This window comes from Microcaecilia unicolor, chromosome 9, assembly GCF_901765095.1.
Source record: "Microcaecilia unicolor chromosome 9, aMicUni1.1, whole genome shotgun sequence".
Lineage (NCBI taxonomy): Eukaryota > Metazoa > Chordata > Amphibia > Gymnophiona > Siphonopidae > Microcaecilia > Microcaecilia unicolor.
The window spans coordinates 222,609,905-222,627,273 of NC_044039.1; the positions used below are offsets into that span (position 1 = coordinate 222,609,905).

Genomic DNA, 17,369 nt, shown 5'->3' on the forward strand with positions numbered 1-17,369 from the left:
CTTCCCCCTATTTTTGCGGTGCTATTTTCGTCATTTCGAGTTTTGATCTCGCCGGCGCGATTTTTCCGCCCATGACATCGAAGTCTTCCAGTGGCTTCAAGAAGTGCACCCAGTGCGCCCGGGTAATCTCGCTCACTGACAGGCACGCGTCGTGTCTTCAGTGTCTGGGGGCTGGGCACCGCCCTCAGGCCTGTAGTCTGTGTTCCCTTTTACAAAAGCGGACTCAGGTAGCGAGGTTAGCCCAGTGGAACATTTTGTTCTCGGGCTCTTCGTCGGCATCGGCACCGGGAGTATCGACTGCTTCGATGTCGTCGGCGCCTGGACCTTCATCTTCGCCCCCGATTGCATCGAGTGCATCGAGGCATCGGCCCTCTGCATCGGGGCGACATCGGAAGGCTGCGTCGGCGTCGGTATCGAGACCTCCTCGGCTGCTGATGTCGTCGGACGGTGGTGCTTCGTCTGGAGTGCAGGTGAGGGCTGTCCGTTCCCCTGCTGGTGGCGGTGAGCCTTTGGGTGGGTCTCCCCCCATTCCGAGGGCTCCTGCGGTACAGCCCCCCCGAGACCGACCTCCTTCGGTCTCGGCCCCGAGGAAGCGACGGCTGGATTCTACGTCCTCCTCGTCGGTGCCGGGAAGCTCCGGTGACATGCTTCGTCCCAAGAAGTCGAAGAAGCATCGTCACCGGTCCCCTTCCCATGTCGGCACTGAGAGCTCTGGGTCGCCGAGGGAGTCGGCACCCAGTAGGCATCGGCACCGAGAGGACCGCTCGCCCTCTGTTCAAGAGGTGTTGATGCGCTCCCCTTTGGACAGCCCGGAACAGCCTCCACACCCGGAACAGACTCTGACATCGACGCCTGCATCGGCGTCCATGCCTTTTTCTACAGCCGCTCTGAATGAGAGTCTCCGGGCTGTTCTCCCAGAGATCCTGGGAGAGCTGTTGCGCCCTACCCTTCCGGTACCGGGGGTGCTTGCGCCTCCGGTACTGTCGAGCGAGGCGCCGGCTGGCCCATTGTCCGGGGTGAGGTCTCCGACATCGGTGCCGCTTGCGGTACCGACTGCGGTAGCCTCCCAGGAAGGCTCCCCGACTACGTCGGCGGAGGGAGCTTCGCCGGTGCGGGCGAGGGAGTCTACCTCTTGACGCTCCACGTGGCCGTGGTTCCACAGAGTTGAGCCGAGCACGGTTGCAGACACAGGTCTGTGAACTTGTGTCTGACACCGATGGTGAGGCCTCGTAGGAAGAGGAAGAAGACATCAGATATTTCTCTGACGAGGAGTCTGAGGGTCTTCCTTCCGATCCCACTCCCTCTCCTGAAAGACAGCTTTCCCCTCCTGAGAGCCTGTCTTTCGCTTCCTTTGTCCGGGAGATGTCTACGGCCATCCCCTTCCCGGTGGTTGTGGAGGACAAGCCCAGGGCTGAAATGTTTGAGCTCCTGGACTATCCTTCTCCACCTAAGGAAGCGTCCACAGTACCCATGCATCATGTCCTCAAAAAGACATTGCTGGCGAACTGGACCAAGCCTTTAACTAATCCCCACATTCCCAAGAAGATCGAGTCCCAGTACCGGATCCATGGGGACCCAGAGCTGATGCGCACTCAGTTGCCTCACGACTCTGGAGTTGTGGATTTGGCCCTAAAGAAGGCCAAGAGTTCTAGAGAACATGCTTCGGCGCCCCCGGGCAAGGACTCTAGAACCTTGGACTCCTTTGGGAGGAAGGCCTACCATTCTTCTATGCTCGTGGCCAAGATTCAGTCCTACCAGCTCTACACGAGCATACACATGCGGAACAATGTGCGGCAGTTGGCGGGCTTGGTGGACAAGCTCCCCCCTGAGCAAGCCAGGCCTTTTCAGGAGGTGGTCAGGCAGCTGAAGGTGTGCAGAAAATTCCTGGCCAGAGGGGTGTATGACACCTTTGATGTTGCGTCCAGGGCCGCTGCTCAAGGTGTGGTGATGCGCAGACTCTCATGGCTGCGTGCCTCCGACCTGGAGAATAGAATCCAGCAGCGGATTGCGGACTCGCCTTGCCGTGCGGATAATATTTTTGGAGAGAAAGTCGAGCAGGTGGTAGAGCAGCTCCACCAGCGGGACACCGCATTCGACAAGTTCTCCCGCCGGCAGCCTTCAGCCTCTACCTCTACAGGTAGAAGATTTTTCGGGGGAAGGAAGACTGTTCCCTACTCTTCTGGCAAGCGTAGGTACAATCCTCCTTCTCGACAGCCTGCGGCCCAGGCTAAGCCCCAGCGCGCTCGCTCTCGTCAGCAGCGTGCGCCTCAGCAAGGCCCCTCGGCTCCCCAGCAAAAGCAAGGGGCGAGCTTTTGACTGGCTCCAGCAGAGCATAGCCGACATCCAAGTGTCAGTGCCGGGCGACCTGCCAGTCGGAGGGAGGTTGAAAGCTTTTCATCAAAGGTGGCCTCTCATAACCTCCGATCAGTGGGTTCTCCAAATAGTCCGGCAAGGATACACCCTCAATTTGGCCTCAAAACCTCCAAATTGTCCACCGGGAGCTCAGTCTTACAGCTTCCAGCACAAGCAGGTACTTGCAGAGGACATGTGGAGTTGTAGGAGAAGTATGCATTTTGCCTGTTGCAATTTCTTGTTTGAATTTCCATTCCTTTCCTAATAAGACCTACTATTCAATTTGCTTTCTTAGCCACCGCCGCTGCACACTGAGCAGAGGGTTTCAACGTATCATCAGTGATGACACCTAGATCCCTTTCCTGTTTGGTGACTCCTAATGTGGAACCTTGCATCACGTAGCTATAGTTCGGGTTCCTCCTTCCCACATGCATCACTTTGCACTTGATCACATTAAACGCCATATGCCATTTGGATGCCCAGTTTCCCAGTCCCATAAGGTTCTCTTGCAATTTTCACAAGCCTCTTATGACTTAACAACTTTGAATAACTTTGAGTCATCATCAAATTTAATTACCTTACTAGTTATTCCCATATCTAGATCATTTACATATATGTTAAAAAGTAGCGGTCCCAGCACAGATCCCTGCGGAACCCCACTATCTACCCTTATCCATTGAGAATACTGACCATTTAACCACATACTTTCTGTTTTCCATATTTGAACTAGTTTTTAATTCGAAGTAGGACATTACCTCTTATCCCATGACTCTCCAATTTCCTCTGGAGTTTTTCATGAGGTACTTTGTCAAACGCCTTTTGAAAATCCTTTATCCACATGTTTGTTCACCCCTTCAAAAAATGTAGTAGATTGGTGAGGCAAGATTTCCCTTCACTAAATCCTTGTTGGCTTTGTCTCTTTAATCCATGCTTTTGAATATGCTCTGTAATTTTGTTTATAATAATCTCTACCATTTTGCCCAGCACAGACATCAGGCTCATGGGTCTGTAATTTCCCGGATCACCTCTGGAACCCTTTTAAAAAATCGGTGTTATATTGGCCAGCATCCAAACTTCCAGTACCATGCTTGATTTTAAAGATAAGTTACATATTACTAACAATAGTTCTGTTACTTAAATATTAAAGACACCTGCAAACCTGAGGGCTATTGAGGTACAGTGACGGTACAGTAGGTATTTCGCTGTCTATGGAGGGTTCACCATTTAAAATAACAGAGTTGCAGTGAGCATGAACCTGGGTGCCCTGGATTAAAGTCCACTGCACTGATCACTAGGCTGCCTTTCTGTTCTGCAGGGACATCTGCGTGGCCATTTTTGTACAAATACTGCCAGACAGGCATCCTTGTCCCTGGTTTTTTGGGGTTTATAATTTGCACGTTTTATTTTAGAAAATGGCTGTTCATTTTGGACATTCTCATATATTTTCAAATAGGAAACCAAAATGTTTTTCCTGTTTGAAAATTGCTGTGAGATGGCCTTTATTTGGATGTTATCAGTGGGACATCCCTATTTTGACTTGGACATTCTTTTGAAAATGCCGTTCTTTAGTAGAAGGCCCCCAAGTGGAAGACGTGTGTACTGTTCTTGAGGTGATAATCACAATTATTTTTTGTAATGGTGACGCAGAACTGGAAGTGCAGGGTTTATATTGAGATTTTGTCCAATTCTGTAGGGTAGGGCTTCTCAATCCTGTCCAGGGGGCACACCCGGCCAATCAAGTTTGCAGGATAAACATAAGGAATATGCATGAGATAGTTTGCCTACTATGAAGGCAGTGCGTGCAAATCTCTCTCATGCATATTTAATTTGGATATTCTGAAAATCTGACTGGCTGGGTGTGCCACCTGGACTGGATTGAAAAGGAATCTGGTTGTTACTTTTGAAAAGTACTTAAGTAAAAATTACAACTACTGGATTTTGAAGTATTTAAGTAAAAGTAGTTAGCAGCGGGCCCAGAAATTACTTAATTAAAAGTATGAAAATACTAAGACTAAAATACTTTCTAATTAGAAACTAAAAAGTAGTATTGAACTTGATCCTCATTCACCAGTCTCACTCCCACTTCTGCTGCTGATCACAGAGCCTTGGCCTCTGTGCACACGTCGGCCAACCCCACCCGAATAACTACTTCCTGTTAAGGAGGGGCGTTTATGGCAGAGTAGCAGTCACGCACAACATGGAGGCCAAAGACAACAAATATTGGCTTATTGAACTTAATTCTCATTCATCACTCTCACCCCCATTGCTGCTGCTGATCACGAAGGGCCTCAACCTCTATGCTTGCAGCTGCTAACTCTGCCCCCTCTGACTTCGACTTCCTGTTTGGTAGGGGCATTTCTGGCAGAGCAGAAGTTGCGCACATGGAGACCAAAGACAGCAAATGTTTCTATTCTCTTCTTCAGTTTGTTGAATTTCATTCTAATTCATCATTCTTACCCCAGTGGCTGCTACTGATCACAAGACCTCGGCCTCTATGCCAAGGTGAGTAGGGGAGAGAAACAAAGAGATGCTGGATGGAAGGGGGTGCACAGTGTGTGTGGAGGTGCGCATTTCCAGTTAAAGTTCACGTACATAGTGCTTTTTTTGGAAACATCTTTTTAACATGAGTGTTTCATTACAAAGTAGGAAAGTACAAAAGAAAAGTAAGTAGTTACAAGCACAAAGTACAATTTGTCTTTTGTAACTTGTTACAGGCAACAGTACTCAAAAAAGTAACAAAATATTTTCACTTAGTTACAACCCAGCCCTGCAACCACACAGAGGAATTTGTTAAATGATTCTATCAATTACAATGGCGTTTTTATTGAGTAGCTGAAACTAGCTTGAGGGGGAGGGTTTCTTTATACACAGAAGGTCATGGTGTCTTAAATAGCTAATTTAAAAGTGGGGGTGAGGGGAGGGGCTGTGATGTGGTGGTGGACCTGATATGTGGAAAAAAAAGACTACCAAAAACTTTAAAAGAAGATAAAACACGAAACCATCAACCTTTGCATGGAAGTGAACTGGAGAACCAGGGAGGATACCTGGATTCTGGGATGGGACATACACATGCATATACTTATGATGACGCAGGCATGTGTAAAGGGAAACATGACCAAATAGCAAAGCAGGGCTAATAAGTACAGCAAACTCTTCCTGATCTTTCAGTCAAAGTAGACAATTCTATAAACTCGTAAATGTTGTAAAATTACTACTGACAATGTCGAGCAGGGACTGTCTCTTCATGTTCAAGTGTACAGAGCTGCATACGTTTAGTAGCGCTATAGAAATGATAAGCAGTAGTAGTAAATGCCACCCAGACTAAACAAGCATAAGAGTACATTTATAGCACCAGTGCTACCATCTCTTGATGCCACATGAATTTAAGTTTTTATAGCCCATGTTTTTCAGCCCTAAGACTGTACAGAACAGGTTACAATAATTAAAAACAAATACAATTTACATCCCCTAGTACAATTTAAAACCCTCTCCCCCCAATCAAAAATCCAAAGGCCCATAATATTCTCCAAAGAGCCAAATTTTCAACTGTCGTTGGAAAGTCACATAATCAAACTCTTCAGTCCCACAGGAAGCTTATTCCAAAGACCTGGTCCAGCATCAAAAAAGCATTGTGACCAAGTCTGTGCCAGCCTAAAATCCTTGGATGACGGAAGTTGCAAATCATGAAGTGACAACAAGAACAGCTGAATACCTGAGCACCATAAGCAGCAACACCATCCTTAATGAATCAGCAGCTTGGAAAGTTTACATGAGATGTTTGACACGTCAGAATAAGAAACTTTGGCCTATTGCCAAAACTTTAAGTATTTCAACACAGCTGACCCTAAAGCTGGCTGTTGGAACTCTTTCCTCTGTTTGCGTAACACTAATAATATGTATTATATTGCACTCCTCTGTCTCTTGAAGCAAGAGTAACTTTTCTTACCAAAACTTATTTTCCTCTATGTTTCTTACTTACTTCAATTCAGGAATTACATAGAAGTGAGGAGAATGATAGCGGATAAAGCAATCTAGCCTGTCCATTCTCGGTGCAATACTGAAAAGCCCGTCTGGTCTTCAGCTTTATCCTTACCTCTGAGAATCTTGAGTACTTATTCAAAGCAACCTTGAACTTTGATAACCATTTTTCATTAGTGGTTAGAATTGCACCAGGAGTTCAATGAGAACATACTGTATATAGTTATAATCATACCACACTACACAAAACACAACATACACATTATAACGATTAAACGAACACTAAACATAATACTCCTATATATGCTTAAATCCTTGTCACTTAACATATGAAGAAAAAGCTTTCTGGAATATATATGCTTTTAACATCTTATGAAGAGTCGATACACAAGTAATAGATCTCAACTGTATAGGCAAAGATGTCCACAAACGAGGTCTGGCTACAGAAAAATATGCGGTCATGATTAGTATCCAAACGGACCTGATGAAATGACAGTATATCAAGAAAATCTGAAATGGCTGATCTCAACATCCTAAGAAGATCGATAAGTGCAGAACTAATACTTAAGGGAGTGTCTTGATGTAATGCGTTAAATACTAAAAATATAATCTTGAATTGTACTCTCCATACTGCTGGCAACCAATATAATTTAAACAGCATCGGCGTGATATGATCTAACTTACCTATACCCGTCAAAACTCTAGCAGCAACATTTTGGACTAATTGCCGTACCTTTCAACATGAAGCTGTTAAACCCAAAAATAAACTAATGCAATAGTTCAATGATATAACTAAATGCTTACAACAAAATATGAAAATTATCTACTGTAAGATGACACTTCAAAATCCTGACCAAATGCAATTTGAAAAACGTTCTTTGAACTATGGCTTTAATATGTAATTTCAGAGACAGTTTTGGATCATGGAGTACCCCTAACTTGTGTAGAAATAGGGATAGGGGTCGACTGTACAGGCCCGCACAGTGAAGCTAGGCCAACAGTGTTGGGCAATATTAAATTACTAAAGTGATATATACTACTACTACTTAACATTTCTAGAGCGCTACTAGGGTTACGCAGCGCTGTACAAGTTAACAAAGAAGGACAGTCCCTGCTCAAAGGAGCTTACAATATATCATCAGTAATATATTACTTTTAAAAGTAACAAGTAATTGCAATGATTATTTTTGTGCAAATGTAATGAAATAACTCTAATCATTACTTTTCCCACTAAATTAACTTACTACTTTTATTAAACAAGTAAATAGTAAGTATAATATATTATTTTTACAAAGTAATTTGGGAAACATTGTAGGTCCACAGATTGAGACACCACCACCATCTCAGTTTTAGAAAGCTTCAGTGCTAATGTATTGTGTGGCGTGTGCACAGCTACAATCCATGAAGCAGCACCATCTAATATTTTTGGCAATGAGTCTTCAACTGTAGTGAAGAATTGTAAATCGTCAGCATAAAATCTATACAGCAATGCTTCTCAACCCACTCCTGGAGACAGTCAGGCTCTCAGGATGACCACAATAAATATACATGAGCTAGATTTGCATATAATGAGTTCTCTGCATTATGCAAATTTATCTTGTACAGATTCATGGTAGTAATCATGAAAACCTGACTGGATAGGAGAGAGTTGAGAAGCACTGCTATAATGCACTCCAAGGGTTGTCAAAAGTTTGCAAAAGGAAATCATGGAAATGCTGGACCGTGAGGTACCCCTATATTCAAAGAAAACCAGTCAGAACAATTTCCATTTACATCTATAACTTTTTGAACAAGCATCCACCATCGTTTCTATGACAAAATCTATGGAAGTATTTAATAGCCCTGGTGGTTCTGTCTTACTCCGGCTCTGGCTGTGCAGAGCTGCCTCTGGCATACTTATGAATGTAGGTTCTGATCTATGTGCACATTTGATGTACCTACAGTATGTAGGCGGCTCTGGTCGGTACCCGTGTGTTGCATACCAATGCTGAGTAGAGTGTTGCCGTGCATAGACTCAGACGAATACATGCATGGGACATAATTATGTGTGGACAGTCTGTGCAAAGCCATACGGTCAGAGGGAGGCAAGGGGACAGGTGCAGTGGCAGTAAGATGATGATGCTGTATTGGCAGGAAGGGGCAGTGCCAAAATAGGCTCATTTTTCTAATTTTCTTCTTCTTTTTTTCCATGTTATTCATTTTATTTATCCACGATTTTAATTGGAGACAGATAATAAATACCTCCTTGGAGCCTCATACCATGGCATCTTGTGCATCCAAGTGGAGTAGAGGAATAGTCCAGGGGGAACCAGGTTCAATTCCCACTGCAGCTGCTTGTGGCTTTGGGCAAATCACTTAACCTTTCATTGCCCCAGGTACAAAATAAGTACCTGTATATAATATGAAAACTGCTTTGATTGTAACCACAGAAAGGCGGTACATCAAATCCCATAGTCTTTCCCTTAAAAAAAAAGTAGCTAATAAATTCATTAACATTGCATTTAAAGGAACAATGTGCTGCTCAGTATATAATTCTTTGCACAGTTTTCTTGCATGAATAGGGTGGCTGTAACAGCACCCTAAGCCTCTGGCCCTTTATTGCACTGGTCCCTAAGTGTATACAATATTCTTATATGCCGCAGAATATGACAAATGGTTCCATGCGGATCACAATAAAGAAGCTAAAGCTACTGTCTTGGCAGCATATGTAAACTTGTCATGCCAATAAAATGATCTGAATCTGAGAATGTGAAAGCTGGTGGTTTCAAAGCCCAGCTCAAAAGGGCAAGAAGAAACTGTCAGTCCTCTGGCACCAATGTTAAATTTGAGCTAAACGTGTATAGCTATCAAACAGCATGTAAAAAGCATTATAAGTCCGTGGGAAAGCTAGATCAAGTGAGCCTCACTGAAATGCTGCTTTAAAGAACATGTAGGCTTTCTGCCAGTGAAGGAGACGCACCAGTGTGATGAGAACAAGTTGTACCAAGCAGAAGAAATCCAATCTTCAAAGCACATTGTTTTCCTAGGTTTCTATAGATTGGGGTGCGTTGCAACCTGTGCCTGTGCAGCAAGTCTACACCCATTCGGTGCAGGTAGAGCTGGGATTGTAATGTCAGAGGCAGAACCTGTTTGGCAACGAGCTCTTCAGCTTCTTCCATCAGGCCACCACTGCTCTATTTCCGTCTCTGATGCAACCTGAGGCCTGAGAGGTGGGGCTTTGCTGCCTGACAGACAGCCCTTTCCTTTGTGTAGACACAGAGGGCCTCTTATTTCCTTCTATTTCTGAATCTGGCCCAGGTCGGGTTTCTTGCAGTCTGTGCCACCACTAACTAAATATGGAAAGGCTGAACTGCTTCTTCTGTATGCTCCGATCAGATCCTCGTTGCTGTTCTGCCTTTTCATCCCAGATTTCCTCCAGCTGTCTATAAGTACTTTCTGTCATTTCCAGTGGTCCCAAATGTGGTAGTACTTAGTAATTAGGCTGAAATGATGTCAGCATTGGCCCCCATCATTATCTTCACTTTTCTCAGCGCTTTCCTCTTCTGATCCCCTTGGCCTTTTCGGGGGCTCTTTCAAAGACATAGGAAAACACCGTGTCTGCAACAAATCCCTCCCCCTCGTCTTCTGAAACGTATTCTATTTATAATTGTGTGCTGCGGTTAGGTTAAAAATGGTAAGAGTAATGAACGATTTGGGGGAGGGTAGGCAGGCAAGCGTGGAACCAGGAAAAAGGACCACCAAAGTGTATGTAATTTGGGCTAATGTCCGGAAAAATGCAGAGTCAGCAGAAAGCCTAAGACACGTTGCAGTTATTCAAGAAGCTTGGACAAGCCAGTTCAGCTTTCAAATTCCTGGTTCTGAGTCACTTTAATTAGGGTTCGAATGAACAGCGCTGCCGATACATATATAGAGAGGTAAGAGAAGCCAGCTGGCGTGTACGTCATCGGCGCTCCCAAATGCACTCGGGGGAAGGAGTGAGTTAAAACTGCAGCATGCGAAGCGCTGGGGATCGGGCTTGAAAAATGGCAAGTTGTTTGCAGGCGCGCGCATGCGCGGGGCCGCGTAACAAGTGCCTCCTGTCAAAGCAACAACGTTCGACACAGAAGAGAGAGAGAGGAACTGCGGAGCATGGCGGTGACGTCACGGGCTCAGCCAGGTGGCATTCCGAGTGGAAGGAGGCGCGTGCGCAGAGCGAGCCGTAGTCACCGCCATCAGTCGCACGGTGCGGGGCGCCGCGCGATGCTGCAGAGCCGCGGTATAGTAGAGGAAGCAGCTGCCTGAGCCGCCGCGCGCGCCCTCCCTCCCTCCCCGCCAGCAGCAGCACGAGCCAGAAGCCGCGCGCGCGCCAGCGCTGACTGAGAGGACGACCGCCCGCCCGAGCACCATGTCGGCTGCGCAAGTGTCGTCGTCGCGGAGGCAGTCGTGTTACCTGTGCGATCTGCCCCGCATGCCTTGGGCCATGATCTGGGACTTCACCGAGCCCGTGTGCCGCGGCTGCGTCAACTACGAGGGCGCCGACCGCATCGAGTTCGTCATCGAGACGGCGCGGCAGCTGAAGCGGGCTCACGGCTTCCAGGACGGCCGTTCCCCCGGGCCCCCCAGCAAAGCCCCGGCGGCGGGAGCCAAGGAAGCAGCAGCGCCGCAGCAGCAGCTCAACCACGTCGACGGCTCCAAAGCGGCCGCCAGCCTGGAGCGCTACGCCCTGAGCAGCGAGGGCAGGACGCGCTTCGACTACCCGGCGCCCCGGCTCCCCAACGGCTTCCCCAAGCCCGACGACGGGCCGCCCGAGCTGAACCGCCACAGCCCCAACTCCCGCCGCAGCCACGGCCTAGTGCCCATCCCCCAGAGCCAGCTCAACCTGCCGCCCAACCTGCTGCCCCAGACGCTGCTCAACGGCCCGGCCGGGACCTCGTCGTCATCCTCGCACGGGCTGGGCGGCCGGGGTCCCGCGCCTCCTCCTCCCCCTCCCCCCTCGGAGAAGCGGCCGGCCTCGGTGTCCAGCAGCGACCAAGAGCGCGAGCTGAAGGAGAAGCAGCGCAACACCGAGGCCCTGAGCGAGCTGAGCGACAGCCTGCGCAACCGAGCCGACGACTGGGCCAGTAAACCCAAGCTGATCCGGGACACGCTGCTCACCCTGGCCAACTGCACCCCCTTCGACGTGCGCTTCAAGAAGGACCACTCCCTGCTGGGCCGAGTGTTCGCCTTCGATGCCATCGCCAAGCCCGGCATGGACTACGAGCTCAAGCTGTTCATCGAGTACCCCAGCGGCTCGGTCAACGTCTTCTCCAGCGCCTCGGGGGTGGCCAAGCAGATGTACCAGGACTGCATGAAGGACTTCGGCCGGGGGCTGTCGTCGGGCTTCAAGTACCTGGAGTACGAGAAGAAACACGGCTCCGGCGACTGGAGGCTGCTGGGGGACCTGCTGCCCGAGTCGGTGCGCTTCTTCAAGGAGATGGTGGGGGCCGACATGCTGCCCCAGCCCTACCTGGACGCCGGCTTCCCTATGCTGCCCAGCGCCTTGGTCAACATCCCCCGTGCCGCCTTGCCCAGGGCCGGCATGCGCAAGAGGAAAGCCTCCCCCGAGCCCCCCGACTCAGCTGAAAGTGCCCTGAAAGTGCCCGAGCAGCAGCAGCAGTGGATGGCCAGCCAGAGCGAAGCGCTCAAGTTGACTATGACTTCAGGGGCATTCGGGCCTCCTCCTCCTCCTCACTCCAACAGGACCACCCCGCCGGAATCGGCGCCTCAGAACGGACCCTCGCCCATGGCTGCCCTCATGTCCGTCACCGACACCCTGGGAAATGCCCACTCCCCCAAAGATGGCAGCAGCAGCTCGGTGCATTCCACCACCTCCACTCGCAGGAACAGCAGCAGCCCAGTCTCTCCAGCATCAGTGCCAGGGCAGCGCCGTTTGGCAGCTCGCAATGGTGGGGGGGACATGAACCTTCAGGTGGCACCTGGGCCACCGGGCATGGACCAAGTCCACCCTCAAAACATTCCAGATTCGCCCATGGCCAACAGTGGCCCCCTTTGCTGCACCATTTGCCACGAACGCTTGGAGGACACCCACTTTGTGCAGTGCCCGTCAGTGCCAAGTCACAAGTTCTGCTTCCCTTGTTCCAGAGAGAGCATCAAGGCCCAGGGTGCCACAGGAGAAGTGTATTGCCCGAGTGGCGAGAAATGCCCCCTGGTAGGTTCCAATGTGCCTTGGGCATTTATGCAGGGGGAGATTGCAACCATTTTAGCTGGGGACGTCAAAGTGAAAAAAGAGAGAGACCCTTAAGCGCAAAACCTTCCACAACAATGGACTTTGTGAATGGGACAAAATAAAAGTTAGTCTTATGTATAGACATTATTTTCGTGCTATGTTTCGATATTTTGAAACAAAGGTATGTAATCTTCACTTGAAGGATGAAGCTGGTTTTTGTTAAACAGATTAGAATATTGTTTGGTTACTACATAATACCTGTTCTCAATTTTTTTTTTTTTTGGTGGCAGTGTTTTGGCTAGGTACAGAGTTACAGCACTTAGCAAATTCCTGCTGCTGGTGTGTATTTTTGTAAATGTATGCACTTCTCTGAAAATATAAAAAAAAAAGAAAAGAGACAAAAAAATTGCCAAGGCCAGTGTGGATGCCTAAAATTGCTACAAATGTTGACAGCTTTTCTATTTGGTTAGCTTTTTTTTTTTTTTGTTGGGATTTTTTTTTTTTTTTTTTTACAAGCTCTGGTGTTAGTCCTTCACAGTTTTTATTCCATTTGCAATTGCAGGTTGTGTGTGGGTGTGTATGCTGGGGGATTTGTTGCAAGTTTGTAAAAGAAATTTTGTTGTTGTTGTTGTTGATCTAAACCTTTTTTTTATCATTGTGTTTTTTTTTTTGTTTGTTTTTGTTTTTGCTTTTTTGATGCACGAAAGCTTTGAGCAGTAGAAGCAAAATGCTGTAGATAAAAACAAAACCATGCTCTGTTTGTCCTTTATACATTTCTGTAGTTAACAGAACACTGTAACGTGCCTTGGAGCTTAGTAAAATTGTAATAAATTCAATTGATATTACAGTTTTCTGAGTAGTTCAGTTTTATTTTCTAGTGGTCTTCTGTAGTAGATGTCAAATTGTACTTGTTTCCTGCAAGTCCCAACATGTCTTTTTCCTAGATGAAAATTTTAGGGCAGGTTGCATGTCCTTATTTTTCAGAGGTTGGGTGGTAGTGAGCTGCTTGTCTGGATCCTGGCACTGTGTATGGAAATGTTGCAGTAACAGATGCAGAACAGTAAACAGTAAATGCTCAGTCAGCATTTCCACCCCTAAATATTCAGGCTGACAATCTCTCAAATTGACAGATCTGGTTTTGTACATTGTATGTGCTCTGTATAGCTTTTAACACACAAAGATGCTGCAGCTTGAGATGGACAGTATTGTGAAATTTGCAGTACAGCATAGACTGGAAGTGATGGGATAGTCTACCCATAGCTTTTTTCATTTTAAGCAATAGCTTGGCTATTTTCTAAAAGCTTTTAGATAGTAATCACTGCAAAGGCTTTAGTTAACTTCTAATGATACCTGCTTTTGTGTGCATGGAGGAGCAGTGGGAATGCCTGCTTAGAATAACCCAGATCAACAGGTGAAGCAAACAGAGACCTTTGACTTGCTCAGAAGCACAAAGGGAGGAACTTTGGCCCTTTTAAGAGGCACCTCACAACAGGGCTTGAAACTAACCGAGCTTTTGCCAAGAGCCCCAACACAGAGCTGTTAAAAACATAAAAATGCTTAGCTAAGATTGTAGATTTTGCCTGCTAGGCAGTCTTTGAGTACATTAGGTGAAAGGTCAGGCTCAATGTGTGGCCCTGAATTTTTGGGGATGTGGATGTGCCCCATAAAGCTTTTTGTGTATCGGTAACTCCCTGTTTTTGCTTGACTCTGAGTTCAGTTTCTCTTCCTGCTGGTGCCACAAAATGGGGAAGCCTGAGCTGCACAGATATGTGTTGGTCATCTTAACTGGTGGTTTTTCATGTATCACTTTGTTGCAGATGGACTATATGCTTTCTTGATCACTTTTAGAATTGTCTTCTGAACAGAATTTAGTGTGTGTTTGTGTGTCTGCTTCCAAGTTTTGTGCCAGTAGGATGAGTCACAATCACTAGTCATCAAAGATAATTTCAAATCATCTCATGGCTGCAGTTAATTCCTTTGCCTTCATTTGCTATCCACCCTTAATTAGAAGTCAACCTTGTTTGACCTAGTGTTGCTCTAATCAGAGCAAGGTAACACTGAAATTATATATGTGTATAAAAATGGTTGACAAATTTCCCCCACCCCCAACTAGGCCTACCTGTTTGAAGGGGCATATTTCAAAGAGTAACAAATCAGCCACATATGGGATATTCAGCATATCCATTGAATAAGGCTTCGATGGGTATGCTGCCATATGGAACACAGATACATAAGCAGCTTTCGGAGAAATGATTGCATCTAGAGAAACACTCTGGAAAAGTGTGTAAATAAGCATTCTTTTAGCATGGTGTAGATGATGGTAAGCTAATGTTTGGTCAGACATTCGTTTAGAAAATGCTTTCCTTCCCTAATGTGGAAAAGTTCATTAGAGCCTCTTTGACAGGTGGGAGTTAAACTACATCCAGTAAAGCTGGCAGAAGGGTTTGCTTGATTTTCCAGACCGTACAAAACAAATATATTGTGTTAACTGTGTGTGCCTGCATGTGTACATGACGGTATAGGGTCACACCCCAGCTGATTCTTTCTGCTGTAGCTGGCGTTTTCATTCATGCTTGAATTGTGCATGGATATGATGAGTCAGGCAAAAAGCAGCTTGTTTCAGCATTCAGTGTCTTTTGGAGCCTCTTGTGTGGAATGTGCATGGATGAGAGCTGCAAGGCCACACTTGGCTAGCTAGCATAGCCTGCTTTTGCAGTCTGCACCGCTTTTCTGTTTTTCCTGAAGACCCCTTTTTCCTTTTGACCTGTCAGTTAAATTGTCTTCAGAGGAATACTCGGGGAGGGGGGGGGGAACATTTTTAAATTAGACATTGGGGCCATTTGGCGTTCTCTGTTATCCATGTGAGAGGCAATGATCCAAATATAAAATCCTTTTTGTAATGATTTGTGCAATTGTTCCTCAAGGAGGGAAAACTGTTGGTCTCAAGTCATAAACAGTTTTGGAAGACTAGATGGCAATTTAAAGGAGCTTTGATTTGGCTGGGGGTCTCAGCTGGCATTTAGTCCTGAATGTGTTGCCTGAAGATTTTCAGATTAATGTAGATTGTTGCTGTCCTACTGGTGAAATTTGATGGGCAGATACAGTGCAGTATTAGCAGCATTCTGGGTAATACCGTAGATATTCTGCAAACACAGTCAGACTTTAGTGCACAGGCATTTTAGCCCAAATTGGTAATGTTCGCTTTAGATGGCGGCTTTGTTTTGAATGGGTCAGACTTTCAAACCAGGCTGAGTTCCAGCTCTATTTGAAAGCTGTAATATTCATCGTTGTCATCCAGTCTTTAAACAGTTGCTGTTTAGTGTATGTTACTAAGCTTTTTCCAGTGTAAGACAGCAGCTGCTTCCAGTTGGTCTTTTCATAGACATACAGAAGGATGCATGCAATGGTCTTTTTCTGTTCTGCCTTCGCTTTTTTTTTTTTTGGGGGGGGGGGTGAGGTTCTGCTTACTAACTTTTTTATTTTTCCACTACATCCTTTATTCCCTGTCTGCATTTTGAGGAAATATCTTTCATCAACCCACATATTGATATTTTGTAATACCACATAAACTGTCACTGCCCAGTGTTAGGTAGCTTGGGTGTAATGCAGCTTCTTCCTCGGCGTTGTACCATCAGGTCCCGTTACAACATGGGGCATTCTTGCTCCAGGAAATACGCTGCCCTGACCACAGAAGAAGGTGGTGCATTTGCTAGATTTTCCAAGGTGATCCTGCTTAGCCACAAAATATGATAAGTGGGGGAGAGGTTTGATTCAGACAGATCTGCTTAGTACAAAATACAGAGAGGTCTGAATGGTGTGTTTGAAGAAGACTTGCCGTTTTATCAGCCTGTTTTCCAGTTAGCTCTCATATAATTGGTATTTACAGGAACAGAGTGCAGTGCATTACGGCCATTTTCCTCTCAGATGAGTGCCTCTGAATTCTTCTTGTAAAAAGCTGTTCTTGTTGGAGATGGTTGGTGAGGATGAGACTTTGCATCTATGCACACATGGCAAACAGTGAAGCAAGCAATTATTAAAACTTGGGGAAAATCCCATTGGCATATACTTCTGCAAACCATAACATTACATGCTGTCAGTAATGTGGCAGGCAGTCTTCAAGGAACTATTCTTGGAGTCAGATCCCTGGTGAGCAGCAGCTTTGTGTTTTCGGAATTGTACCACAGGAATATTACAAACAACCTTTTACAGTATGATTGTAATTATATTTGCATGAAAATGGGATTTTAAAATTCTTTTACACTGAGAATCCCCTGCCCCAGACCTCTCATATCAGGATGGCGATTATTTGCTGGTAGAGATGGTTTAAGCAGAAGTGAATCCTTCCTAAGGAAGGAAGACCATGTTTTCTTTCAGATGTGTCAGTAGTTTGTAACTAGATGAGATAGGGGAAGTCATTACATCATTTAAAGTTTTTAAACTGGCTCGGATACAAAGAAAGAAATTTAGCTGGAACCAGAGAGGAGAAATGGTTCAAGCTGATTTGAAATTTACCAGCCGTTGTCAACAGGAGGAATACGCAGTGCAGATGGAGCTTCAGCTTGGACTTGCTCTCCTGTGGGGCAAGTGGGAGAAAATCTAGTCTAACCCAGTGCTGCTCCCATTTGATGTATTGCAAAAACTTGGGACATTGTTGCTTTAAAGTCAGGGTGTTGAACTTTTTCATTTACACCAGTGTTAAACATGGAATATGATTAGGGCTTCTAAGTTTACATTTTAAGTGATCAACGGCTAGAAAACACCCCTGCTGCAAACCCATTCAAAGAGATGTTTGCTGGATAAAGGTGCTCTCTCACCTATCCCTGGCTTGTCCTAT

The 17,369-nt window shown here is 46.2% G+C and overlaps 1 protein-coding gene across 1 annotated transcript; it reads left to right on the top strand.

Moving 5' to 3' along the window:
- Window positions 1-10,464: 10,464 nt before the first annotated feature.
- On the top strand, window positions 10,465-13,043 carry IRF2BPL (interferon regulatory factor 2 binding protein like). Its single transcript, XM_030214237.1, has one exon. It carries the CDS (start codon window positions 10,715-10,717, stop codon window positions 12,608-12,610), a length of 1,896 nt encoding a protein of 631 aa, XP_030070097.1. The 5' UTR covers window positions 10,465-10,714; the 3' UTR covers window positions 12,611-13,043.
- The last annotated feature ends 4,326 nt before the right edge of the window (window positions 13,044-17,369 follow it).